At 35.3% G+C, this 27,884-nt stretch overlaps 1 protein-coding gene across 4 annotated transcripts in view; it reads left to right on the top strand.

Annotated features, from left to right (window-relative positions):
* The first annotated feature begins 6,653 nt into the window (after nt 1–6,653).
* GLRA3 (glycine receptor alpha 3) overlaps nt 6,654–27,884 on the top strand; it is a 74,877-nt gene continuing 53,646 nt past the window's right edge. For 2 of the 4 annotated variants that reach the window (XR_009964764.1, XM_062618718.1), the window contains exons 1-2: nt 6,821–6,962; nt 24,190–24,317. Coding sequence is in view for 3 of the 4 variants with exons in the window: in XM_062618718.1 (XP_062474702.1) it covers nt 6,844–6,962; nt 24,190–24,317 (247 nt within the window). In the remaining variant the exon portion in view is untranslated. Of the gene's footprint in view, nt 6,963–21,517; nt 21,547–24,189; nt 24,318–27,884 lie in introns of those variants that run through there. The other 2 variants (XM_062618635.1, XM_062618543.1) reach the window with 2 other exon arrangements.

Raw genomic sequence — 27,884 nt, 5'->3', positions numbered from 1 at the left:
AGACAATAGGTGTCAAAATGTTTTTAAAAGAGATATGAAGGAAAAAATAGACAAAAAATAATTTGGTTTTCAGTCACAACTTTGAAAAAGTTTGGAGTAGCAGTGTTTATAAAGTAACAGCCTGCTACCAAATTAAGTTATGCCAGGTTTCGCATTTTGGAATAATTTTCCCAATCACTGTAAAGGACCCCCTGCAAGTTATTTAAGACATGGAAGAATTCAAAAAGTTATTGAAAGTTAATACTGCTCCTAATTTTCCTAATAGATTTCTGCCCTTTCTTAGTCCTTAGGGTAGATGTAGCATATACAGTCAGCACAAACATTGGATCTGAGCACAGAAAAGAGAGAGACTTATTTAAAATTGCTATCTTTATATATATATATATAAAACCTATATATATATAAATATATATAATATATATATATTTATATATATATAAAATATATATTTAAAAGCTATTTTATATATATATATATATAAAAATAAATGTAAAATACTCCAGTAGACACAAATCTAGTCTAACACAAGCAGATTTTGAAAATGTCATATCTAAACCCCTGACTGAGCACAAATATCAATGCAGCCCAAACTATAAACCACTGAGGTGTCCTTTTAATAATTCCACTCATTACAAGAACCACATGTTTTCAGCTGTATCATTAAACAGTCTCAACCAATACTATGTTTTACATATGCAAGCAATTGTATTTCTATCATCAAAATCCATGCGAGTTTACTTACACAGGTACAGTTTGCTTCTCAGAGTTAATTTTTTTTTGTATGCAAAACTATCAGGCAAAGAGAAAAAATAAAAAACACTCAAAAAAATGGAAGAAACTTAAAAGTTTCACACTGGGAAAATGACAGCCTACTCTGCATATTTAAGCACTGTTCTGCTATGATTAGGAGTAATTAAATAAAAACAGAGGAACGCTGACTAACTAGCAGGAACTGCCTCCCTTGAGGCTTGAGACAATAAAACATTTACAGGGCCGCTGACTCCAGCAGAACAGCTCACTGCTTTGAGCTAAACAGTGTTTAACGGACTGAAGCCTTGATTAACAAAAGGAGCTAATAACAAAGTATGAGATTAGATTAAAAATATTTCTGCTTTTGACTGATCTCTGTGCACAGCAGTTCAGACATTTTTGCCTCTATTAGACCACTGTTTCTTCTATTCTTTTTTTGTAAAACAGAGAAAATACTAACTTCCCATTGACTCTCATTATCTAACAGAAAATCTGTTTATAAGCACATAAAACAAAGACCAGATTTTGCCCCAAGGCACTCAAGACACTGTAGTGAGTATAAACATATCAGCTACACTTGAGAACTTCTTTTCAGTGCTGACTACTTGTGGAGTACAGATTTACACTGTATATCCTTGCTTAGTTATTTTCATATAAAGTGAATATGTATGCACACATTTTGTAAACATAATTGCCGATATTTGATAATAGTGTTACATTTAGATATTAGACAATTTCTGGGGGGTGCTGTTTCCATTTATACCTGTTGATTACAACACACAGTGGGGTTTTTCATTGAAGTTGCCAATCTGTTCTCCCTGTATTAATATATTTTCCAAATTCTGGTGCATATGCACTTGATACACACATGCGACATGTTATTATTCTGTAATGTACCACTCATTAACGTTGAATGAGTTCTAACACTGAGAGTAAAATGCAGACCACCTAATTTCTGCTGCTATGACCCACCTCCCCAGAGGTTAGGTTTAGCACACGATGACATCAGTTGCCACTGGAACTGGGCAACTCCATCTGAATGAAGAGAATTAAGGCTTAAGATAGAAGGTGCTTGAGAAGAAAAGCTCTCTGGATACATGCAATTTGCCGGTCATGTTTCAATTTGTTAAAAGGCTGATAATCTAATTAATCATGAATTAGGAACAATTTGTATGCATCCTGAAATTAAATGTAACAGCCAAAAGTTCTGCAAACCTGACTAAAAAGCCTATTTATTTTAGTTACACCAAGACTTGCTTTGGAGGTAATACATTCTGAAGAATGCTATGTTACATCCTTGTGGTGAACACCTATATTTCTCATAGAGAAAGCTGGCAAATGCTCTTACACAGACTCTCTATTTTCAGAGACTGAAATACATTGCTAAGCCTTTTGTTGCTTATTGAGGAATACTGAACAATTACATTTTTCTTTTTAGTAGTTTTACTCTCATATTTTAAAGTTGGTCTTTCTATTTTAGGATTACGTTTATCAAAAAAACTCTCTTCTGTTTGTAGCTTGTATTCAGTAATAGGTCAAAGCCTCTGGGGTTTCACACTTCAATGAATTACATCCTGGGGAATCCTGTGTACCGAGATAACCAGATTAATTAACATAATCAAACATGTCTCAGTAAAACCAGAATCTAAAATTACAGTGATGTCATATCCCATCACAACACCCTCTTAAAATGCTGGAATATTCAAACTGGCAATATAAGTGTGGTAAAGACTACATATGTGAGATCTTTATTCCTTACCATTATGATATACGTGGTTTTCAACTCTGTCAACTTGGAAGCCAATCTTTTGTTTGTAAGGTCAATTTATTGCTTTTGTAAGAAAGCACACAACATTAACTTTGTAGCTGAATATATCATGACAAAACACTTTGGGTTTATAGACTCACATGTTTTAACATGGGAGCCATTAGTTTGAACTTCTGAATCTCAAGGCTCATAAAATTTTACCCAGTGGCTTCTGGATCAAGCCCAGAAAATACAGCTGACCTACATTTAAAGAATTTAAATGGTGATCAGTTCTGCTCCCTTTTTAGTTGTTTCAAACTTTCAATTGCTTCAAAGTAGGTTTGTTGGTTTTTTTTATTATTATGAATTAATCTTTTATCAGTTTCCAGTCTTGTTAATTTACTACCTCTGCTTATTTAAAAATGGCTTTCATTTCACATACTTTTTTCCATCATCAAGGTGTCTAAAGACAAATCTAAACTTTTCTGTTTTTCACAAGTTAATCTGCTTTTATCTTATGTTAGGGAGGTATTCCAAACTGTAATGTTCTTGTAGTTCTTTTCAGAAACCTTTCAAATTTGTCAGCAGCCTTCTTACAGAATGATTATTTAAACATATTGAACTACAATATATTCTAGGATTGGGCACACTAAAATAATTATAGCAACTTCTCATGACTACCACTATGATTAGTTTAATATTCCACAAGGACTCTGTCACACCAAAAAGTACATGCAGTAATCCTTCAATCCACATCTGCGCATTGGCTTTTCTCTCTAATACTGTTGAGTAACTGCACTATCTTGCATTCAGTTGTATAAATTTTGTGTTCAAATGAAAGTGAGTTACTCTATTAAACTGACGTTTATCTTGCTGAGTGGAAATACATGAGGTTGTTAAAGTATCCCCATTTAAAAGGCAAACTACTGTTTTGATTCACATTAGGATCATCTCCTTCTAGTAACCCTATGGCACTTTTGACTCCTAGGCTACTCCTGGTGTACATATCTCAAGCTCATAAATACAAGTGGTTTATTTTCAAAAATACCTAAATACATGTTGGACCAGAGAAAGAGTAGCTATACACCCTGCTGGTTATGGGGAGAATTAGATATTGATATTAATGTATTCTGGTGAGAACTTTTCATTTCAATATACCAGTGTTTTCCATTTGTGAAGAATATGCTTCAATTAACCTTCAATACTACTGAAAGTAAATTAAACAGCTCAGCTTTTTATGCACATAACACCATTGATATTTGAGACAAATTCATACTACAGTGACACTGAATTAATTTCATTTTTTAAATGGATGTTCAAACAAGTCCTACCTTTTAATTTACTGTATCTACCAGAAGGATAAAAAGATACCATAAAGATCTTCTAAAGACTGAACACAGCTTTGTGTACAGCTTTGTTTAATAGGTAAGTCTACCAGTAGCAATATGGAAGGAATCAGAAGATGGTAATTAAAACAATAGTGAATTAAAACACTTTAAGCAGAGAATATTTTATCAAAGCTTGTGATTAAAAACTAAGTACGCTTCTATGCTTCTAAATCTCACTGGTCAACAACATGTTCTTTGTTGAAATGGAACTTTTCATGAATCAAAGAGAGTTGTCTGAATCACTCAGAAGAGAGTATTTTAATATTCAACACTACCCATATGAAAATTTTCAAGAGCTTGAAAACAACATTCTTATTTAGCAGAACAAAATGATGCAACAGCAAAGTTGCTACTTAAAGCAGAAGCAAGTGCATGTCTTTCCCATGGGGATTTTGAGAAGTTTGAACTCTGCAGATTTAAACTATAACCTATATTTATAATTAATAGAACTGTTCCTACTGGAGAGTTCATGTTGGTAGTTTTAACTAATAGTATCATAAAAAAAAAAAAAATCGCTTCAGCATAAATAAATATTAGACCAATTCACTGTTGAAGTACATAATGCACAAAGATAAACAGCACAGGGAGAAGCAGCCTTACTAAACACTAGTTTTAAGAGGAAAGATAAGATTCAAACATTCTGAATATAGAAGGGAAAAGGGAAGCACTCTATGCTGATTCTGTAGACCACCTGCCTCGACAGACTGTCCTAGAGCAATACAGGGATTATTTACTTTGTTTGCTATTATGTTTTCAGTTAAGGGTTTAAACAGCTTCTGTTCATGACCACTGTTTCCACATAGAGAGAACGGGAACAAAAGGATAAACTTCTTGAAAATTTGGAGTACTGAATACAAAGGGTTCCTGAATTCATGTAACCACTACCACTGAAAAAAAAAAAAAAAAAAAAAAAGAAAAATTAAGAATGAAACAGTTCAGGGAACAGAGGAAATTTAGTGATATTCTAGGACATTCTTAAGCCATACACTTGGTACGTATCAAAAAAGAAATCCATACTGGATTGAAAATGTGTGGTAGGTGTTATTATTTAGTGATACCCATTGGAACAACCTTGAAGAAGAGCTAAAAAAAGTGCAAGGGTATGGCAAAATAGAAAATATAAATTAAGAACTGAGGTAAAAGCAACATGTGAGATATTTTTGAAACAAAAAAGACAATATCCCTGGAGGTGGAACATGTGATTACTGTAAAGATTTCTAATGAAATACCCTATTTCTAAAACACACTCTATCCTTGGATATGAGGAATGCATAAAATCCCTCTTTCTTATTTCTTTTCTGCATCTTCTCTACTGAATGATCTTTTAATCTTTTCTGTTCTGTGTAAAAAGTTTTTCTATGTTTCATTCACTGTCTTTCTGCAATTACTTCATTATACTTCCCTCAGATTTCAGTTTCTTTTACTCTGCTTCATGTGCCTAATCTTGATCAACCTTTGCCTTTTTCCACATCTGCTTCCTTCTTCAGCACTTGAGCTTTGCATAGCATTTTAATAGTTAAACTAGACTCTGGCCTGAGACAATCACATGGGCTGTGCAACTAGTGGAGCTGCACACAGAGTGGGGCCGCTGTCTAACACCTAACACAAATTAGTGGCTATAGGGGAAAGGAAGCCAGCAGATTATTTTGAGGCTAACACTGAGAAGGAAGTGCCTAGCCAGATATATTTCACATATGCAGAGATCTCTCCCTGAACTACTCCCATAGTTCCCCTTTCATTGCCTCTCCAAGACATGATGCTGGTGTTCAAAGGCCATTGCTTTTTAGATTCACAGAATATCCCAACTCTACAATCTTAGACATATTTTCCCTTTCTGTCCCTCTCCAGGTATATGTCCCTTCCTCACATTTATTATTTTACTGCATACACAAAACATACAGATTTCACAAGAATTTCTCAAACAATATTTCCCAAGATCACTCAGAAATCTTTATCCTTTTCTAATACAAGCAGCTCCTGGCTTGCATGAAATGTTGTTTGCTTTCTCTAACAATAACTGTAATCATTTCTCCTTCCTACTGTCACCTGTACTTGTAAACTCATTCTCTGTTCCTCCCTCTTCTCATTAATAACTTTCAAGTTTCCCCCTTACAATATTCTTTCCCTGTTGCTTCCCATAATCCCTTCCACTCTTCTCCCCAGAAAAACTTTCAAACTCTTTGGATCTCCCTAGTCTGCCTCATGGCACTAGACCATCTTTTCGAAAAAGTGAAAATGAATTGAACAGGATATATTTTTTCTGTGTCCATCAGCACTGAACTCTCAGAGAAAAGACTGAAATAGGATTACACACACACACACACACACACACACACACACACACACATACATTTCCTTAAGCGCTATAGGTGCTATAGGCAAAGCAGAATAACTCCCATCCCTCTTCCCGTAGGGGCAGACATTCCGCCGTCAGGGATCTTCTGAGGGCAAACACCGGACCCGACCCCCAGATAAGCCCTCCCCGCGCCCCCAGCGGTGTCATCTTCCCTTCCAGGGGCAGACCCTTCGGGGCGCCCGCTCGTTGTCCCCGGTCCCGCCCCGCCGGCCTTCGCAAGCCACGGCGCTGCGGGGGGGACGGCCGTGTCCAGCCCCCGCCTTGCCACCCCGCCCGCCCCGCGCCGTCGGGGCCGCAGCACCCCCCGCGCCCGGGATGTGGTCGGCTGCGGGGTGCCGGCTGCTGGCAGGAGCGGGGGCCAGGCGGGCGGAGCGGTGGGCTCCTGCCGCCGCCGCGGCTGGGATTAGGCGGCCGCTCTGCTGCGATGCGGAGCGGCGGGGCGGGCGCGGCGGGGACCAGCGGGAAGGCGCGAGGCGCCGCAGGCAGCTAGGCGGGCGGCGGGCGCGGGGCTGCCGGAGCTCTCCAGGGTGCTTGGGACGCTCCTGCCCGCGAGGAGCAGCTCAGCTCCGCGCAGAACCGAGCCGAGCCCCGGAGCACTTCTGATGCCTCGGACACCACCGCTCCAGGGCTCTGCTGAGCCTCCGAGCAGCATGGCCCGGATTAGGTACCTCCGAGCGGCTGTGTCGGGATTTTACCTGTGGGAAGCAGCGGTACTGCTCAGGTGAGTTGTTATCCTCGGGGAAGCAAAAGTCCCCCCGCCGGTTTCTCCGGGCGGCTGAAATACCCCGGACTGGCGTGGAGGGCGACCCCGGTCACCGCTTTTCCTCACCACTAACGCCCGGCCGGCTAACCTGCGGCAGCCAGACTGTGGGCACAGGAGCTACATGCGTGGGGTCTACGCTTCGCAAATGACTTTATAACATTGCACTGACTCGAATTAGATTTCACATTTTGCGAGCTGAAGGCTGTGCTTGCCTTTCACCTGTACATAGTAAGGGTTTCCCTATTTTATCACTGTTTTTTTTTTTATCACTGTGAATTGTAACATTAATGATCTTGAAATTCTTCAGGTGCAAAGTGTCTATATGTAAAAGTTATGGAAGATAATCTGATTTCGGAACATACAGACTTCTTTTTACTGTCAGTTCTTTTCAGTAAAATAAAAATCAAGGATTGCGTTAGGTCAGAGAAGTCTTATACAGGAACAGAAAGATGATAGCTGAGTGAACAGAGGATATGGTCTGCAGGATTTCCCTTGAGAGGGAAAACGTTTGCTGTACTACTAGTAGCCTAGGATTTGTATTGTGAAAGATAGCAACAGATCCATAAATTATGACCTGAGTAGAAAACTGAGGTTCATATGTTTTTTCTACTTTCTGCCCAGCAGACTTTTGCTAGCTGAAGTAATGCTATGATTTCAATGCAAGCATTTTTTTTGATACATAGCTCTGGAATTGTGATGACAACAGACTGAAATAAACTTAAGTCCTCTGTTTAAAGATAAAGGAAACCTTAAAAAGAAAAATCAGACATGTGAAGAAGCAGAGTTCAATATCATTGTTCATTCACTGCTGATGCAGAGTTAGCCATGCTTGTTATCAAGAGAGTCTAGCTCTGTATCACAATAAACAGACTGTGGCATACAACATGATAATTCTGGGCTATTTTAAGAATCACATTGTTACTTGACAAAGGTAAGAAAGAAAACTTATATTTGAAAAGTGGTTCTCCAGGGAGACTTCAGGGATTATACATGTAAGATATCTATAACCTCAAAGTTAAAGTAGTAGCATGTAGCAGCCCACAAGGACGGCACACTTCACAGCTGCCCACAGGTTTTTAGCAAGTCTTTCCTTTTGAAGTTAGTTTAATGGCCTGTTTTGTATCAACGTAGCTAAATAGTTTATAATTTTTTTTTATTGTAACTGTGCTAAAATAAAGAGATTTTAAGAAACTGGGTCACATGGTAGGGATTAATTGATGCTGGGAGGAAAGAGTAAATGCATGATATTACAGTTTAGATTTTTACAGTTATATTGAGTATTTAATGTTCAGAATAGTAGTGTAGTGTAGGCAATACAAGCAGTACTGTGCTATTATTATTCTATTTCAATGTACTTACACAACTTATTTTTCCTTGGTGTATTACTTAAATGTCACCCTACTGTGGAATGATTCATCCTTTATTTTAATCATATAATAATGCATATTATATTCCAAGTGAAAAAAAAAGAAAAAATTTTAAAGTCAGTTTTGGAAAACATACATGTATTTGGCATCACATAATTCTGTACTACTATGAAATTGTTTCAAGCTGTATACAGGCATCTTATTTTGCATACGTTCAAATTATTCTGTTCAGTGATCAAGCAACTGTTGCATTGCACTAGTCTTCTGCTCTTAAATTGCCATTTTATCACAGTAAACACAGTCACTGGTGCACAAAGACTATGTATTGTGAGAAAGACTTCAGAAAGCTGCTCAGAACTTATGTATATCTTTGGTATGTATCTCTATATAGAGACTGCTGGTGATTTTAGGTCTAGCAGTATTACCTGAGATACATGAGCCAGTTCAAGACACACAAGAGTCTTCTCCATGCTTTGAAATGGAAAAAGCATTAAAAAAAAGGGGGGGGGGGGAAGGGTTTAAATAATAAACCCTTTAAAATTCCCAAGCTTCCTGAAGCCATTAATTTTATTTCTTTTCCAACTGAAGTAATGTGAAATTATTTCCATTGGAGCAAAGGGAACAGGGAATAGTACAATGCTGCTTTCACTTTCTATGGGACTATAGATTTCAGCCTTAGCACGTATATAGCCCCATCTGTGAGAAGATGGATATGCTTGGAATTTCTAGGAAAAAACAAACCTTGTGGTTTGTTTTATCAGATATTATAAAAAAATAATGTACCTTTTTTTGCACCTTGTAACATTAACACTTTTCTTCATTAACAAGCACTCAAGGATGTGTGAGAAGACTGAATGAATCTAACAGGAAAAACTTTCAATTCTTATCAAACAGCCCTGAGGCTCTTTAAAGTTATTGTTTAAATGATATGTCTCTAAAAATAGACGTTAGGTTTTATTTTCAGTACAAGTCAGATGAAAGTATAAAGTTACAAGCTTGCTACTTTAAAGTTTCAGGATTGGCATGTTTCACAAGACGAAACTGCACCCAATTCATTTATTTTTTTAATAAATTTTTCACCTCACATCTAAAGGCTTTTCAAGTTGAAACGACAGAAACAAGATATATATTGATCATTGTAGGATCTAATTATCAATTTGATTAATTTAATTATGGAAGACTTATGGAAAGAATAAAACACTGTCAATACTCTTTCATGATATTGTTCATGTTTTTAATACAATGTCTTAGATAAATAGTGTACTTATTGATAATATCTTAATAGATTTTAGACATGAAACGCAAGGGTCTAAGAACTCTATTACATTTTCAGGGATATATCTGAGAACTGAGAGAAGAGCCATGCTCAGACACAAAATAAAAAACAGTATTATTTTTAATAACTGGCTGGCCAAGCCCCAGTGTGATATTAAGAACAGGGTGGAGACATAAAATTAAATGTGAAAGTTGGGGAAAATAATTTAATGGAGTCTAAGAATAGGTTCCCACAAAAGAAGGAAAACAAATACTTCTAAGATATGCTATGAAGTTATAATAATCTCTAAGACCAAATATTCCTCTGAGTTTTCATTAATGTAATAGTGCTCACAAAAATTCATTTGCATTTACTTGGATTCTGACAGGTCACACTGCAAGCTAGATTATATGTGTAGTCAAATAGCTTTATGACAGCTCTTGAGCTTGCATAGGCACCAGCATAGGTCTTAGAACTACACTCTCAGGGAATTTTCACGGATTCTGCTTTCTCCTTAAAGAGTATAATATTGGTATTATACATGTAGACCTGTGTATGGGAAAGCATAGGATGAAAAGGTAGGTGGCACTATAAAGGTGCAAAATAGATTCTCCCTATGATATTTTTTTAGTTATCTATATTAGCATAGACCATGAAACATGCCATGATTAAATTAGTGCCTCTTTCCTTGTTCTTATCATTACTCCATCAGCCTTATATTGAAGGAAACAGTACCACAGACACAGCTAGTTGCACTTAGAGACCAGATTCTTGTGAAAAAAACTTCCATGTAACCTAACTCTGGGGCATGCCTGAGCTCACAGTTAACTGATTTTGAAATTATTCTTGCATTACATTGGAAATTGTTTTCAGATGAATAGCTTTAAGAAACAGAAGTCAATATCCTTTAAGCCAGCATTAGTTCCTCCAAATAATGAAAGAAAAAGAAATGACAGCTAAAAAATATTAAATCTGACATATCAAATCAAACAACTTTGAAAATCAAAATTTTCAGATGTTATAAAAAGACTTCAGTAGCTTATTATTATGTTAAGAATTATACTTACAATACTATTCAAGAAACAAAACTGTCTGTTAAAATCAGGATGTGAATAAATTAGCATGGATGTCTTAAAGGCAATATAGTAATTCAAGATGAGAGCACTGAGGCACAGTACCTTTCCTCATCAGCCCAGATTTAATTTGAAAACATAGTTTTCTGTGGGATAAATCAGTCAACAGGTTCCACGTCCTAATGAAAAAGATCTGCTATGTCTCAGGGAGCAGCAAGGTAAAGGAAGGTGATCTGGGAGTTCAGGCTCAGAGCAAGACAGGCAAGAGCAGGATCCTGCCAACAAAGTCTGCAGTCCCACAGTCCCTGTGCAGGAACAGAGCAGATCGAGTCCAGACAACCATTCAGACTGAGAGACAAGATGAGTAGTGATGAGGAAGGTCCAAGGTCAAGCCCAAAAGTCAGGTCAGAAGGTTAGAATTAGGAAGATACAAGGCTGGGTAAAGGTATACTTGCACAGTAGCTTGTGTAGAGTCCAAGAGGATCTCCCAAGAAATCCTGAAGGAGAAATAACAAAAAAAAATTTAAAAAAAAATGAAAAAAAAAACGAAAAAAAAAACCAAAAATGACAACAACAAAACCACAACCCCAAACAAATAAATAAAAAAAGCAAAAAAAGCTCCTGAGAGAAGAGGAGTAAACCCCTGCTGAGGCTTATATGACTTTTTGTCAAACAGCTTTGCTTCAATGACGTGCTGCCAAGCTGGATTCCTACTGTGACCAGGTAGCCAAACCCTTGTGATGAAGAAAATGTGCTCAGGGTCCTTGCAAAATATTAAGGGGGAGAGCATCTGGATTCCCTTGGAGAATGTATCCATATGCAGGCATTTTACTTCCCAAAACTCAGACAATGAGAAAGTGTGTGCGTGGCGGAAGGGGGGGGGGGGGGGGGTAGCCAATAAATGTAATTCAAATATCAACTATACCAGTGAAAACACTGAAATCCTTTTGAACCAAATAGCAGTTTTGTCATAAGTAGGAATTTGATCAAAATTTTTAAAATCCATTTCATATCTATAATTTAAAAGTTATGTGTAGATTTTTGAGTTTATAACATTATAAACTGTAAGAAATATGAATAACAATGACATTTCAATTAGAAACATGAATCTTTTAATTCTTACTGTGCTAGTGGCATTTTCTTACTTTTCAACCTCTTCTAATTCATTCTTAGCCAACTGATGCTAACAGCAACTGAAAGCAAGTAATACTGTGAGTTAAGTGCTGTGCTTCTCTATGATGAAAAATGCAATAGCTTCTCTATCAGATTAGTCTTGTCCAGATAGCCTAGGAATCATGACAATTAGAGAAAATGAAAATTTTTATAAGATTAAATCTTCTTGTTTTAACAGATTTAGAATGCAAGCTTCAAATGACCTTACTGGGTATTATGTAATAATACCTATAGGGAATTATTCCAGCAAATCAGCTTTCCTCAAGTAATGAACAATGAAGAGCCCTTGTGTGTAGTGTTGCATCTTCTCCTTTTTATTACTTTTCCTACTGATCTTCAAGATATCTATTGGAAGAATCAGTAAAAGGAGATAGGAACTAAAAAGGAGTAGCTTTACTTTCACTGGTATGTAGGCACTGTGAACAGATCAAGTAAAAGGCATTTTTTTGAGAATATCAACTACCAGCAAAAAGGGAACATCTCAGAGAACAGGAAAAGACGCAGCTAGAAACTATGTGCAACAAGAATGGAGGCCTAAAGCAGAAAAATGAGAAGAGCACCAGGAAGCAGAACAGTCTTCACAGTAAAGTTAAGAGAAAAAAAGGTGAAAATATTTTATGCTATACCTTTTTTCTAGCACAGGTTCTAGTCCTTATTTTGTATGGCTTCTGAAGGAATATGATCCTCCCTGACTGATGTTTTTAGGTGCTGTGTCAATACAAATGCTAAGTAGTGAGAATAAAAAAGAAAGAATGAAGGAAAAAAGTACAAAAATAAACAGCATATGGTTATAAAATTAGAAAAGAATGTATTTTGTTATTAGTCTTCCAGGCAGCTGTCTAATGAATTGCTCCAACATTATTCAACAGCAAACAGGTAATAATTCTTGGTCTATACTGCAGTGGACTTTCTACATAACAAAAACTTCGTCTATACTTTTCTTATGCCATATAACACCATGAGACCATACCACCCTCTAGACCTACCATAAACGTACAAAATAAGCAGGGATAAGTGGGGAGTGCCAGGGACATTTGCATGTAGGAAGTTCCCTAAGGAAGATCAGCCCTCTTCAATATTATTATTACTGACGTTTCTGTTTGGTGAAATGGAACATTAAAGAAATGCAGTTTCCATGGGAAACAGTTTGAGACCACAGAAAATGTAGAAATGTTCAAGAAGGCTCTGGCCTGTGATAATCTCATGGTGAGTGATGGACTGTTGGAATACTGGAGCTACACAACTGGTGGGGCTCCTGTCTAATACAGATCAACTGCTATAGGAAAAAGCAAGCCAGCAGGTTATCCTGAGACTGTTTGAGTGAAACAATAAAGTGAGTAGAAAGCAAATGCAGGAGTATTAAATTATCTCAAACTGTGAGGTGGAGTTAAGTGCTATTAACCTTTACGTGACTTTCACAGCTGAAACTAATCTAGGAAGGATATCATAAGCAGAAACAGTACAGCTATGACATTTTAAAAAGCAAACTTTTTGCCTCTTCCTGATTAAAATTCAAGCTGCAGTTATAACTACATAACCTTCTGTCTTAATATTTTGCCTTTTGTTGCATTCCATCTTTGCTATAAAATATGCATAAAAATACATTTGATATAAAAAATATTGCAATATGCTAGTCATCTCACCATTGCCCAAGGCTTCACATACTGTGCACAGTTTGCATAAGACTCCACTATGTCTAGAATTTATCTCCAGTTTCTTACAAAATACTTTTTTCTCCCTTTCAGGCTTTTGAGAGGTAAAAAATGAGTCTAGTGTAATTCTACCTATGATCTCTCAGGATCCACAAGCACCAGAATATACAATTTCCCAGATGACTTTCTATAAAACTGGCTAATCTAATTATCTAGTTTTTACTTACAATTAATTAACTTAAATTTCACAACTACCTACTCAGCAGAAATGCCCAGAACATACAGTTATACCAGTATGATTCTTCAAAAGTTTGGATATTAAAATTATTATTACTTTATATCTTAGTCAGAGACTGCAGAGCTCATGGACTTTTTTGTGAAAAGTTGGTTTATAATGTTCTGGGGTAAAATGGGGCTTGAATGTTAAAAAGATCCTAAGGTTTTCTCCTGCTGAAGTGTTTGATTTCATAAAGTTGTGGAAACTGCACTGTTATCTGTTAGATTCAGTAATGTACAGGAGCATCCATGCCCTGGGCATGTGTAGGCTAAGACATATTCATCTGCAGAGAGCAACTAAACTTCCAGTTTTGTGAGCAACATGTCTGCTGGCTAAGGGTGCCCTACTAGGTAAATAAAATAAATGTCACAAAGCAGTAATTTGTTGGCAAAAGTAAGGTAAAACTTTTAATTTTTTGAAGGGAAAAACAAAGGTTTTGAAATCAGTCAGGACTAAAGCACTAACTTCACACATCTAAACTATGACTACATTATTCCAAGGTAAATGTTAATTCCGTGCCTAAGCATCTACACAATATCTCCATGAAGGGATGCTCATCTTAGCAGTTTTCCCTGATGCTCTTAGGTCAGATCCATTACCTCTGACTCAGCAGCATTAGAACTAAAGTCAAAATGGACAGATTTCAGCATCAAAGCTGGACTAAATCCCATAAAAGACGTTTTTGAAATCCATAGTGTGTTTTCTCATTGCTTTATACCGACAGAAAGAATGCTGGATGTAATTTTTTGGGTGTTTGTTTTTTTTTTATAAAAAAGGAAGCAGATTTATCTGCAGAGTTTTCAAGATTTCTTAGAGTTTGCGTTAACTCTTAATTTGTAAGAGTTAAAGTAAAATAAACTATTTTCTGTTTTGCTGCAGATCTTGCATGATAAATATTGGATGCTCAATTGTTTTCAACTTAATATTGTAATTTTTTACTACACAAAGTGAATATGAAATGCACCCACTGGAAAGAATAACCATGATTACAAAAAGTACAATACACTAGAGAAATGGAATAAAAAATTATATTTGAAAAGAGTTTCTCATATATGCATTAAAATTTTACCTCCAAAAGTTATCCCAAGCTTCTAACACTGTGCAAGTTATATCTAACTCTTTATGTATTTTTATTGCTCCTATACACTGATCTTTGGATGTAAGAGTACTCAGATTTTCATCTCTAATAAAAATCTGATCATAAATGCACTTTTTCAGATTCCTTAAGTAATGGTTAACAGAATGTCCTTTTTCATCCTTCTTAACAGTGCTGACTGCTCAGGAGGTGAAGTGTCTTGCATATCATAAAGGCTGCAACAGCATTTGGGGATGTCCTCTATGCCTTAGTGATCGCACAGGGAAGAGGAGGGGGGAAGGTAGTGTACCTGCAATACCTAAGGCCCCCCACCCAGCCTGCTTAGTATATGCAGGGGGGCAGAGGGGGATGAGCACACATCATGATCTGTCCTTCACCCAGCATATTTCCACTTCTTTATATGAAGCTTAGAAGCATCAGGTGATAATTAATGGTGGTGCTGGATATGTTGTACTGGTATAGCAAAGACAAAATATGCATCTAAGGGGAAGTTTAAACAACATTTTCTGTGTGTAAAAAAGAATGTATGTAGCTGACCAGGATAATTGTGGTGGAAATATGAAAGGCTAGAAGCACTGTTTTTTTTACCTTCATATTATTTTCTCTGACTTATTCAGTAAGGAATATGCTTCAGTGCATGCATTAGGGATGCTGGGGTCTGTCACTATGTGGCATGAATCCTGCCACTCCCATCATCACCCTGAAGCTCAACCCTGTAGTCTTATACTGAATTATTATAGTGTTGTTTCTAACAGGAATACCAAAAAGGAAAAAAAATTAGGTAATCCATATACCTCATGTAAATTAACACAGTTGATTGAACATCACCATTTCTGTCTCACAGAAAATTCCAAAGCCCTGAAAATATTGTGTTGCTTTTTCAATGCACAAAAGGAAGTCTAAAGCAGGAAAAACTCTCTGCCAATTCTGGAGGTGGGGGAAGATGTTCAGAGAAGTTTTTGAAAATTAGAGTCCAAACCCTCAAGTTCAGTTGCTATGAACATTAGAAAGCTGATGGTGGCTGACAAAATAGAAGGGACACAAGAATATTCCACACAAGCCTGCCAGCATTACATTAAAACAGCATTGAAACAGATATGTTTCTGTAAAGCACTATTTCAAGAAAGCAGTATTTTTTCTACTAGAAATATTTTGGCTTAATGGAAAATTCTTAACCAATAGTAATAACACAGTATCTACACTATAATTAGCTGACTAATTAAATTTAATGAGAAGTGTTTTGGGAGAGAACTTTATATAGCCCTGCGTTCTATTTACTGATCAGTTTAGACTTGTCTGGGTTGTAGGCCTGTTTGTTGAAACACTTTATTTTCAGGCAAGTGACTCTTTAGGATATATTCAGCTTTTTTTTTAACTGAAATTATATCTTATCAAACTTATTTTGGAGATAAAGTCTCATTCTGAGCAGCTATCTGACATGCCCACGGAAGATACAGAACAACACTCTTGTACTGATACAAGCAGATCTTTCTTCAGGCAAATGGAATAGTATTTAATTGAATTGCGCTTCAGTCACCACAAACCCTGAGGTTTTAATTCAAAATAATTTTTTTATCTAGCTTTGATAAATCTCAACCATTTCATTCTACTGTTTTTCCATGAATATTTTTATGAATCATAAAAGAATTGCTTGAGAAGAGACATATTGAAGAAACCCAGTTTTTAGTTTCAGTTATGGTTTTCAATTCATAAATTGGACTTTTAAAAGTAAAACAAGGCAAAGGAGGAACAGAAGACTTAGGACATTCTAAATGGTCATTAAATATGGACATTCTAAATGGTCATTAAATATGGTTACAACAAATATCTTTTTTTTCTACAGACATACAGTTCATGGGATGATGTTGCTGTTATATTGAGTCAGAGTAAAACAACCTAGTGGATGCAAAGTAAGCTGTCGGGGCAATGCCACAGTAATACTAAAAAATCTAGGCAGTGAATTATAACTAGAAGTCACAGTAATATGCATCTCTGAAATTTAAAGGACATATGCTGTATCCAAAATACAGGATCAGCCAAGGAGCTATAATCTGTAGAATTCTGTTTTCAGTATTCACAAGTTGTTCCTAGATTTGCAAAGAGTTTGCCTTGGGAAAAAATAGTTTGACGTTTTTAGTCTGGCAAAAGTCTTTTTTTAATTAATTCTGCTTTCAACCCAATGTTGCCTCATTGACACCAGTTGAATTGCTATTCATATGCTGGTGAAAGACATCAGCTAGTTCCTGCACAAATTCATCACAAAAATAAATGTAATTATTCAGCTTTGGCATGCATTTATAGAAGGACATCTGGTTTATAAAAGATAATATCCTGAAATTATTTTACTTGGTCATTTTTTCAATCTATCCATTATTCCAGTAACTTTTCTTTGTTATTCAGTGAATATACAAATTAGTCATTACAGTGAGATAGCAATGCAAGTTCAGACTACTATAAATTTGAGATTTACAATTTACAGTTCCCATTTTCAAAGATATTCTATTCATTTTAGAAAAGTATTATCTGTCTTAAAAAAAAAAAAGTGTTAATTGAATTTTGGGAAGATCTGACTATCTTTAATTAAAAAATAAGTTACCAAAAATTTAACCTATTCAGTATGTCTTTGGAATAGTAAGAGAATTGTCTTTATTTATTTGTCAGAGAATATTTGAAATACTCTCTGCTCCTTGTATTATAGTTTGAGTCAGTTTTTTCCCAAAAATGTAGGTTGTATAAATTAAGAAGTGGCAAGAAATTAAGACCTGACTTTAGAACATTTATAAAAATAAATTATACAACAGGTACAAAAGATTACTAAGGAAGTAGTTGCTTCTTGGAAAACAATGAACAAATATTCAGATAAGAGTCCCAATTCATAAAATATCTTAAGAAAATTCAAGTGCCCTATGGATGAAATTGGCAACAATAAAGTTGTCTTAAATAAGAAAACAAAATTGGAGGGACAACCTGTAGTTTATTGAATCCACATCTTAACTAGAAAGCCATGCCCATAGGATCATGAAGAATGCTGACAAATTAGTTTTCTTCCTTTACCCTAAGAGGTTATTTTTGTTCCAAGAAGCTGTTAGTAAGGCATTGTGCTTTATGTACGGAGTCACAAACAAACACAAGTATATGTAAATTTAGCCTTATCTGGAATATAAAGCCCTCTGACCTGTAGAATGATGACTTAAGTCACAGTGACTTAATCAGAAGATTTAAGACCCCATTATTCTCTAGCTTTCATTTCTGTTAAGGAAAGATGAAAGACTCCACAGTAATCCAAAACTTTTTTAAGCTATAGTCCATAAGGCAAATAAGGTATAAGCATTGTACCATTTCACTTCCATGACAAACGTGACTGAGGAATTCTCAACTTTATTAATAAAAGGAAAAAATCATGACACCACGAGGGATCATGAACATCATAAAATAATACTTGCAACCGTTGTCTACCTTGCAAATAGCACCAAAAAAGCTATGTTACTTCAATCACTGAAACAGAAAAAATTAACTTTTACAAATCTGAAAGGACATTTTTAATAGTTGTATTGAGATGCAATTCTATATATTCTTCATGTAACTTTAATTTCTAGCTATTAAAATAATAAAGAATGGATAACTAGTGATCTTAAAATGGAAATTGTTTCACATAAAAACTGTTACTGTGGCTGAAAATGTGTTCTGATGTAACACTACTTATCTTTGTAGCATTATATTGAAAAATTAATATGTCCATTCAAATTTATTTAAAATAAGAGGAAAAAAGGGCAACTAGAAATAGCTACAAGAAAATCAGTAGAAAATCTAATCACATAAAATATTTAATTTTTTCCTGAGGATTTTTATCAGAAAAGACGTCTTTAAGATCTTGGTGATGCAACACTTCTGGTCCTGTTGAAGTGCCAGGTTTTTTCTCTGGCAAACGTGAGTTAAGAGTTCTGTGCTTCTCCCTGATATGATAATTATTGTTATCTAAAACATTAGAGGATAGGAAAAGCTGAATTTTCATTGCATTAGGAACTGACAACTTCATGACCTACAGGAAATAAAATAAATTTCATTTTTAATTAGCAAGAACCACTTTTTCCATTTTAACAGAAATAATAGGAAATTTGGAATCTCAGCCTTTTTTGAAACATTGTAAACTTAATTCTTTCTTCATATACTCTCTTTAGATTTAGTACCCTCTTCCACTACTCTTTCACCACTGGAAACTCACTTTTCATTTTTCTTCTTATCTTTTTTGGTCCCTCAGAATTAAATTAATTTATTCACCAGTAAAGCTCAAGTAGATTTTTTTTGTGTTAGAATAGAATGGTGTTGGAAGGAAATTATGTCCTTGCATTAACCTTGAACTGTAGAACTCTGACAGAGTTCATAGCTTTCCAGAATGGCCCTGGCTTTTCATGAATCAATATTGCTGATGAATAGCCTCCAGTAAGAGAAGTGTACTTGTCTTCTGTGAAGGATTTTAATTTCCAGCAGAGTGAAGAGACTGCTTTAAAATTTTATTGCATATTGGCTGCCTGCAGTTTTTCCTTTCCTTATGAGTGTGTAATTAATTTCCTTCAGCTTCTCTTCAAAGATTTTTAATGTAAAGTGCATTTAAAACATTCAATCATCAGCTGGACAGAATGGACCACAAACATAAGATCCAATTGCTCCAGGGGTTTAGCCACACTTGCTGTCTGAGAGAATAAGCCAAGTAATGAAATGAAAGAGCTACTGGACCACCATAACACATGCAAAGCATCATATAACAGCTCTGTAGCATGCATTGTAAGATGAAATACAAAATTTCTATCTCTGAATGGCTACGATGGATTGTGTCTGAGATAGAAGAAATGATTTACGATCAGATGAGAAAAATCAAAACCAAATAAGAGATGTTAATATACTTGTTAATATAAAGACAAGTATATTTACTTTCAAGGTAAAATACATAGGTAGTTTAGTGATGGAAGAAAATGAACATACCATCAGATTCAAAGAAAAGAATTTCTTCCTTAAATCTAACCTGAACTTCCCCTGTTTAAGTTTAAACCCCTTACCCCTTGTCCTACCACTACAGTCCTCGATGAAGAGTCTATACACACTAAAGCTATTTTTAAGAATCCACCTTGAAGATGAAAAGTTTGAAAGACAGGAAAAATTACTGAAAACCAGTACTTTCTGTAGCACACAAATGATATAAAAGTCACAAAGGCAGTACAATTGACGTTAACTTTGAAAATGTACTTTTAAAAATAAAGCTTTGGTAAAAGCGTACTGAAGTTTGGGACAAATAGTGAAGGCAGAGCTTATGAGAAGGAATATGGTGACTCTTCAAAAAAACATGGGAAAGCAATCTGATTTTTGTAGCTTTAAATGTTTTAAAGAACAAAACATTTGTAGAGGTTGTGAAATGTAAAATTTTTTTTGAAGAGTTTTTCTCAATCATTTTCTTTTGGAGGAAGGGAAGAGAGTGAGGTTTTCTCTCACAAACATGCCTACTTTAAATAGACATTTCAGAAGCAGAGATTCATGATCCATGATTTTTCTTGCTAGCTAAATTGCCAGCTGCTACATGAGGTCTCCCATTTAAATTCTGTAGATGTTGGTGCTCTGGCTGTATAGCTATGCTAACTTTGGTAGGTTTTTTTCCAGAGCTCTGTGGTTGTAATTATTTTAAATACATAAAAGAATCAGCAATAATGCAAACATATCCTCATCTGAGGGGTTAGAAGTGAGTCCTATCACCTGCAATTGCAGTCATACATGTCACAGCATCATAATTACTTCCATCTTGAAACAACATGGGGACTTTCTATCTCTACTCATAGTGCTAAACTATTCCTGAACTGAAGCGCCTCACTAGTTGAAAGGCTTTTAATTCATGATCTAAATTTATCCCTGGCCTCTTCATATCCATTTACTTTCATGACAGTGTTATCTTTTAGTTTAAAATTCTCTCCTCTTTGCAGGGGCATGTCATTCATAGAACACCAGTTTGTTTTTTCCTAGTAGTGGTCAATCTCTGATATTTTAAGATGTCTGCAGTTTATGGAAATCTCAAGTGCAGTTTTCATTCTTAATTCCATAATGTGCAAGGAGCTGATGCTCATGCAACTGTTTGGTAAGTCAAATAACCATCTATGAAAGGAATTGAGCAAAATGGGCTAACATTATCACATATAAACTGCAACCCAGATTACACGTTACAGTACAGGCAACTACAAGCCTGCAACCCAGTCCAAGTATAGAAGGCCCCTGAGAAGACACAATTTTCCACTTTGAACTATGTCCATTTTATCCGTTCTTTAAGATTTTCAAGTCCAGAAAGTGTCTTTTGGCAATCTGATTATTTCTGCATGATATTTGTAATGTCTACTCTGAATTTAGTCTGCTTTTATATAACATATTATAGGTCATTCCTTTTCACCAAGCTAGTATACATGAAAAACAATATCTTATATTTTGCTGAATTTTTTCTTCCAGAAAGCTGTACTGTCTTGGCCAGTACAATTTGATCTTCTGTTAAGTTACTTTTACTATTAAACTATTAAACTGCTCGCCTAAATTCCCATTTGAATTTGTTTGTTTCTCATTGATTTTTGTTCTGCCTTTCTTCTTCAGATCAATGTCCAGCATTTTCTGCCCCTTTGAGGTATTTACACTTCAATGTTATTTTTCAATCTTCTTTTTGATAAACAGGTCGATCTCTTAAAGTCTCTTACTTTAAGATTTCCCTAACTCTCAGAGCTTTAGTAGCTTTGTTCAGTACCTTCATAAATGTCTTAATGTCCTTTTAAACCTTGGACAAGGAATTTGATGCAATATGCAAGAACTAGTTTCATCAATATCATATAAAATAGTAAGTGAACATAATGCTTCTACTCTCGATATTTCCACACTATTGGATAACACAGTAGTGCAGTGAGAACTTTACCACAATAGTGCTGAGTTCTTCAACATGAATTATGAACCCTTCTTCAGACTCAGCTGCTTTTTCCAACTCTGCCCACACTCCCAATTCGTCTATCATCTCTTAACATCCTTCCTTTGTTTATTTTAAACTATTCTACTTAAATGGACAGAACGTAGGATATGGGTTATTTTATTGGCCTCCTCAATATTTATAAATTATTTATTTATTTATTTTCAACTCTTAGTCTTAAACCATTGATAATTTTGTTTTTCCTTTCCAGATGGTAGATGGCAGTGCTGAACACCATTCTTACTATGACTCCCTACAATAGCTTTTTGTCTAGAATTTAGGATGTGGGTGCTGTTCTAGACAAGCCGCATCTTGGCTGTGATGGGCTGCTTTTCATTGTCTAACATTTTTATCCCAATATAAATGTCTCCAGCTTGACCTAACAGTTTCAGACTCAAATATGATTTTTGGTAGGTCATGCACTGTGGCAGACATGTTTTTCTATCTCAGTCCATGAAACTTCAATGACAGTCTTGAAGGTACGGCGTAAAGCTAAACTCTCCTCAGATTTTAAGTGAACACTTATTTAACAGACAGAATAGACCAAAGACAAGAGTAATTATAGACGTGGTGATTCCAATTCCAATTTAGAAATTTATGAACAATCTATAAATATGCAAATCACACATAGAATAGAATAAACACTAGATAACAAATTAAGCAGAAGGATTTCAGTTCTCTGTTTTCAGTTGATATTATTATTTAGAAATTGAACTGAGTTTTAATTAAAATATGAGTTAACCACAACATTCTAGAGGTTTCTATGTTCATATTCTGTGCATGTCCAAGTTTGTAATACTCAAGACTTAATATGACATAATTACTAATTTAAGATATTAAATCCAAAGTTCACATTTGAAGACAGATATTTTTTAGCAGACCTTCTAAATGGCGTTTGCTGTAAAACTGTAACTTCTCATGTCCTGAGTAACACAGTGTTTGGAGGAAAAAAATTACATTCCTAGTCTGCAGTTAACATTGCATCTGCACACACACATACCTGTATGAAATTTTCCCATTTTGGAACTCCATCCATTGTTAACAAGCAAAGTCCAGCATAGGTTTTTTACATGTTAGAAAATTCCTAAGGATTTTAGGGTTTTCCCTGGGCTTACTTCTAAACAAAAGCATTTTTAAGCACTTCTAAAAAAAGTGAATTGGCAATAATAAGAGACAGCCAAGCAGGTAAGAAGTCAGAAGAAATGGGAAAAGCTCTTTATCTTTTTTGAGACTGCAAAAGCCATGAATGGTTTTATTTGCATTGTGTATCACAATGTTACTCAGAAATTTATATGTGTATATATATAAATATATATATATGTATTTGCTGACTGTATTGTTTTTTCAATGCATTGGCCAGCACTCAAGTAAGGGTTCCACAATAACAGTCTTTTTCATTGGGTCCACATGGCTGATTGCACTGCCAATACTCTTCTCACTTAGCATGTGTGGAGCACACTTTAGAATGTCAGTGGGAGTTCTGTATGCATATGGAGAGGAGGCTATATGAGATGACATTTGCCATGTGGCCCTGAGATAAAAATTTTGCCCTGAATTTTGCCCCTAATTCCTTCAGTAAGTTGGTTTTATTCCACTGCAGCAGGTACTTTTTTTTTTTTACAGAAAAATAACCTCTAAGACACAGATAAAGAATACCATTTGCTAAGAGACTGTTTAATATGTAGTGTTACGTTTAAATATCAATATAAAACATCAGCTGAACAAAAATTGGTGTAGTAGTACTATTCCATGAAAGACAAATAAACTAGATTGGAAAAGACCTTTAAAATCATAAGGTCCAGCCTTTACCCTAGGACTGCCAAGACCACCAATAAGCCATGTCACTAATGGCCTCATCTACACATTTTTTTGAAAACTTCCAGGGATGGTGATTCCACTATGTCCTTACTATTTTCTTTCTCATCTGGACTTCTGTTACACCACACCCAGTTAAAAAAGATTCATTACAGCATAGACTCCAAATTATGACATTCCACATGCACAGCTTTTGTGTAGATGACATAGTTTAACTATGTGATGATGAAATGACTACCATTGACTGAAAGTCTTATTAATCTACAAAATCCTGAAGAAGAGGTAACAGCAACCTATAACTAAGCAGCTTAACAAAATAAAATTTACACATAAAAAGACAGATAGGAAAAGCATTTATTTGCTACTACTATTCTTGAAGTATAAACTAACTGGAAAGGCAATCTTAGCTTTGCTATTTTCTTGTTCATACAGAAAGTAAATTACAAAATCTCTAACAAAATTTCATTTGTTTGTTTGTTTGCTTTTCCTTGCTGTTAGCTTGGTAGCCACAAAGGAAACAGACAGTGCAAGATCGCGCAGCATGCCGATGTCGCCATCTGATTTCCTGGACAAGCTAATGGGAAGGATGTCAGGCTACGATGCAAGAATCAGACCAAATTTCAAAGGTAATTTCAAATCTAAACTTTTAGTTTTTCAGTATTTCAATATTCCTTCTCACACAAATGCAGTTCCTGGAATAAGTATGAAAACTAAGAAGTACACTCACTGAAAAAACAAACAAACAAAAAAAAAAGCCTTCTTTTGCCTTTCTTTGTTGTGACAGTTCATTTCAGCAGTAATATTCTCTATTTCTGTCATTTTTACAGCTTTCCAAATACAGACCTTTTTCAAAATTAACCTATCACTAGGTTTCAATTGTCTAATACAATTAATTTTTTTTCTTCTGGGGGTTTAGTGGTTTTTGTTTGGGTTTTTTTGGTTTGGTTCAGTTTGGTTTTTTGTTGGTTTTTTTCTTTTTGTGGTGGTGGTGGGTGAGTTTTTTTCTAACTTTTTTTATAATTTTTTGACATCAACTCCCAGAAATGTAAGTGGTTATGACTCTATTTGCTAGTGTTGTCAGAATTTGTCCAGATTGATTCAAAAAGACCAAGTTGTTTGCCAAAGTACTTCCTCACAGTAAGCTATAAACAGTTGGTGCTGTGTATATACAGTTATTAACCAGGATTGAATGCAGCTGGAAATGTTTTGCTTTTAATAAGTTAGTGGTGTTGATATTTCTCAGAAAATGATAAATGTGCACTGGAAATTCAAACACATCAGTAAGCGATCAATATCCCAAGCAACCACACAGAATAAGTCCCTTGGACTCTCCTTGCCAGAACTACTTTGAAGAATGTTCTGGTGCCTGGCTTCCTGGAGGGCTCAACAATACCAAATTTTTTGAAAGTAATGTAAAACACTCCATTTCTAATTTTTTTTTTCTTGTTTGAATGGTAGCTCTTACTTTATTTTTCCTCCTTATTAAAGTTACCTTGACTTGTTGCCACAGTATATTCTTTAGCATGCAAACTGCAGGTTCAACCTAAGGTAAAGTTTTGCTGGGCAGAAGACCTCAGGCAAAGTCTAAACCCTGCAGTTTTTCTTCTTTCTTCTTTGTGTTTCCTGAAGACCTGCATACAGGCATTTAAAAGTGAGTTTACAGCTTAGGAGTTGATTTAGAGATTGGATTTTGGAGATTGCCATGGACATCATGCAATCACAGTGTTCTGATGGAGCTACAGTGAAGAACAGGCAGATGATTTAAAGACTAGCAAATTCAATACAGTACTTCTTGAAAGTATAATTCAAAAAACTTAGAAACTTGTTTTGTAACAATTGAAATTTAAAGAGACAAAACCTAATTTGACATTGTTCTTTTTCAAAAAGTGCACGTTCTAAATCTTCTAGACAGCTACACACTTTGAACAAATCTGCCCAGAATGATTCAGACCTATCACTAAGAATAAGTATCTCCTTCAGTGACTTTGCCACTTTCTGGTGGCAAGTGCTGAGGTTTAATGCCTTTTTGAATTTGTAATGTGGCAACAATTTTAAAGAAACAGAATGAGTACTAATAAGAGAATTCAGTCAATAATTTTAAACAATTTATTCTTGCAGTAAAATTCCTACTTAGACAAGATCTTTAACTACTGATTTTAGTCATAGTTAACTTTGGTCAATAGCATGTAATCATTTTGTCTGAATGCCCTGCTTTTGGATAAGGAATTCTGCATATCTGTTCTTGTTCAGCAGAAATAATAGAGAAGACTGTTGGTATTTATTTAGCTATGGAATAAAACCAGAAATTTAAGAAACCTTGCAAAATCTTTGTTCTAGCCACAAATTATTTACTTTACCCAGTAGATCAAACCGATATAAAGACGCTTCTCTTCTTACTCAGCTGTTCCACATCCCAGACTCTCTGTTTCTTATAAATATGAGAAATACTTTATCGCCTTTCAAATTTGGACACAATTATGTAATCCATGTGTAAAAATTGTCATAGCCTCAAGATGCTCAGAATTAATCTGATACAGAAGAGGTGTTATAATTTTAAATCTATATAGCCCAGATCACAACACTGGTAACAACGTGTTAATTTTGGAAACATGGAAATTTTGGGATTTACATAGGAAAGTGTAAAGCATTCCTTGCCTTTGTATTGACAAAAAGTACTCACCTAATCATTAGTTTAGGAGCTTCTTAAACCAAGATTTAATTTAAAAAAATAAATTAGATAAATATGTTCATCTCATCACTTCTGGAAGCAGTTTTGGCCTTTCAATGCAGATCCATGGGGTAACGCACCAGCAATCACCTTGCAGTTTGAAAAATCGCTATTTATTCCTAAAAGTAAGTAACTTTAAAGCAAAAGGCACCGTCTTTCATTTAAGACTAACATCTTTAAAGACCCTTTGAAAAAAGATCATGTTGAAAAGTTATTAAAACTCCAAATAAACTAGTTTAATTAATTTAATTATACACTACAATTAAAGTTAATACTTATTTAATCTTATTAGACTGCCTTTACTCATGCACTCATCAGCTCTTTCAGAGAGTTTCAGTAGACCTGAGAGACACTATTTCAGCAAAAATACTATTAATCCACATCTGTTAATCACAATAGTTGTCCTAATTTCTACCAGTTTGGCTGGTACAGAGGTAAGGTTTACAGGGATAAAGCTCATTGTCAATGTCATCCACTATCACACCTGAAGTCTGATTAGCTTTTTTAATTCAAGTTACACTTGCTTCCGCTGATAACAAAACTGATGCAGGTTATAGCTGACTCAAAGTGATTTATATTTCCACACTTTTACAAAGATTTTGTTATTGCCTGGCTTGATATCACCTCAGCCTGTCAGTTTGTCCTGATCACTTAGTCTGAAACATCTTCTACAGTCCTCATTCAAATCTTCCATCAGAATAGCTACAGTATTTGACACAGCAATTGGGGACAAAAGATGCTCAAAGACTTAGTTTTTCTCTTCTGACCTTCTTCACTTTCATGGGTACTTTTAATCATCTTTTCTTGAATTCACCTTCCAGATGTTGGCAGGATTCTATTTGTAACTCCTTGCAGATAGTTATCACTGTTAGCATTTGTGTGTCTAGTGAGTGTCAGCTCTGTTTTTTATTCCTTGTCTTTAATCTATGTTCCATATGTCTGAGTTCCTGTGTTTGAATATGACTTCCAGTTTTAACAGCTTCATTTGTGTTTCTTTTTAATATGTTTTGGGAAGTTCTTTTTTACTCTCAGCACAGTATCTTTAAATAATCTCTAAATCATTTGTAAGCTGGTTTTAGCTTCTCCTTTTGCACTGTTTTTAACTAGATGTTAACTATACTGTTGTAATACTGCTTCTGAAATTAAGCATTGTAGTGATTTATGGCTTTTTCTTTATAAAAGCAACTATGTTTTTTGATATAGCACACTTATACCTCAAAGCATAGTAATAATTTAATCAAGGTAGTATCATACCAAATTTGAAATGATGACAAACACTATAACATGAAAATGCTTTAAAAGAAATCTGTGTTGCAAAGAAATAATCTAACATAGCCAAGAAGTACAATTTTCTCCCTGACAGTTTTTAGTGACTCTGCCTTTGTTCATCTCCCCTGCTTTTTCTTTTCCCCTTGATCCTTTTCGGGAGCTGTCTATGTTAAGCTTTTACTGAATTCTAAGAAAT

The sequence above is a fragment of the Pezoporus occidentalis genome, unplaced genomic scaffold, assembly GCF_034315485.1.
Source record: "Pezoporus occidentalis ecotype Australia unplaced genomic scaffold, CSIRO_AGI_Poc_V1 ctg1, whole genome shotgun sequence".
NCBI classification, from domain to species: Eukaryota; Metazoa; Chordata; class Aves; order Psittaciformes; family Psittacidae; genus Pezoporus; species Pezoporus occidentalis.
The sequence above is the reverse complement of the archived record's forward strand: the minus strand, read 5'-3'. Positions and strand labels throughout refer to the sequence as shown.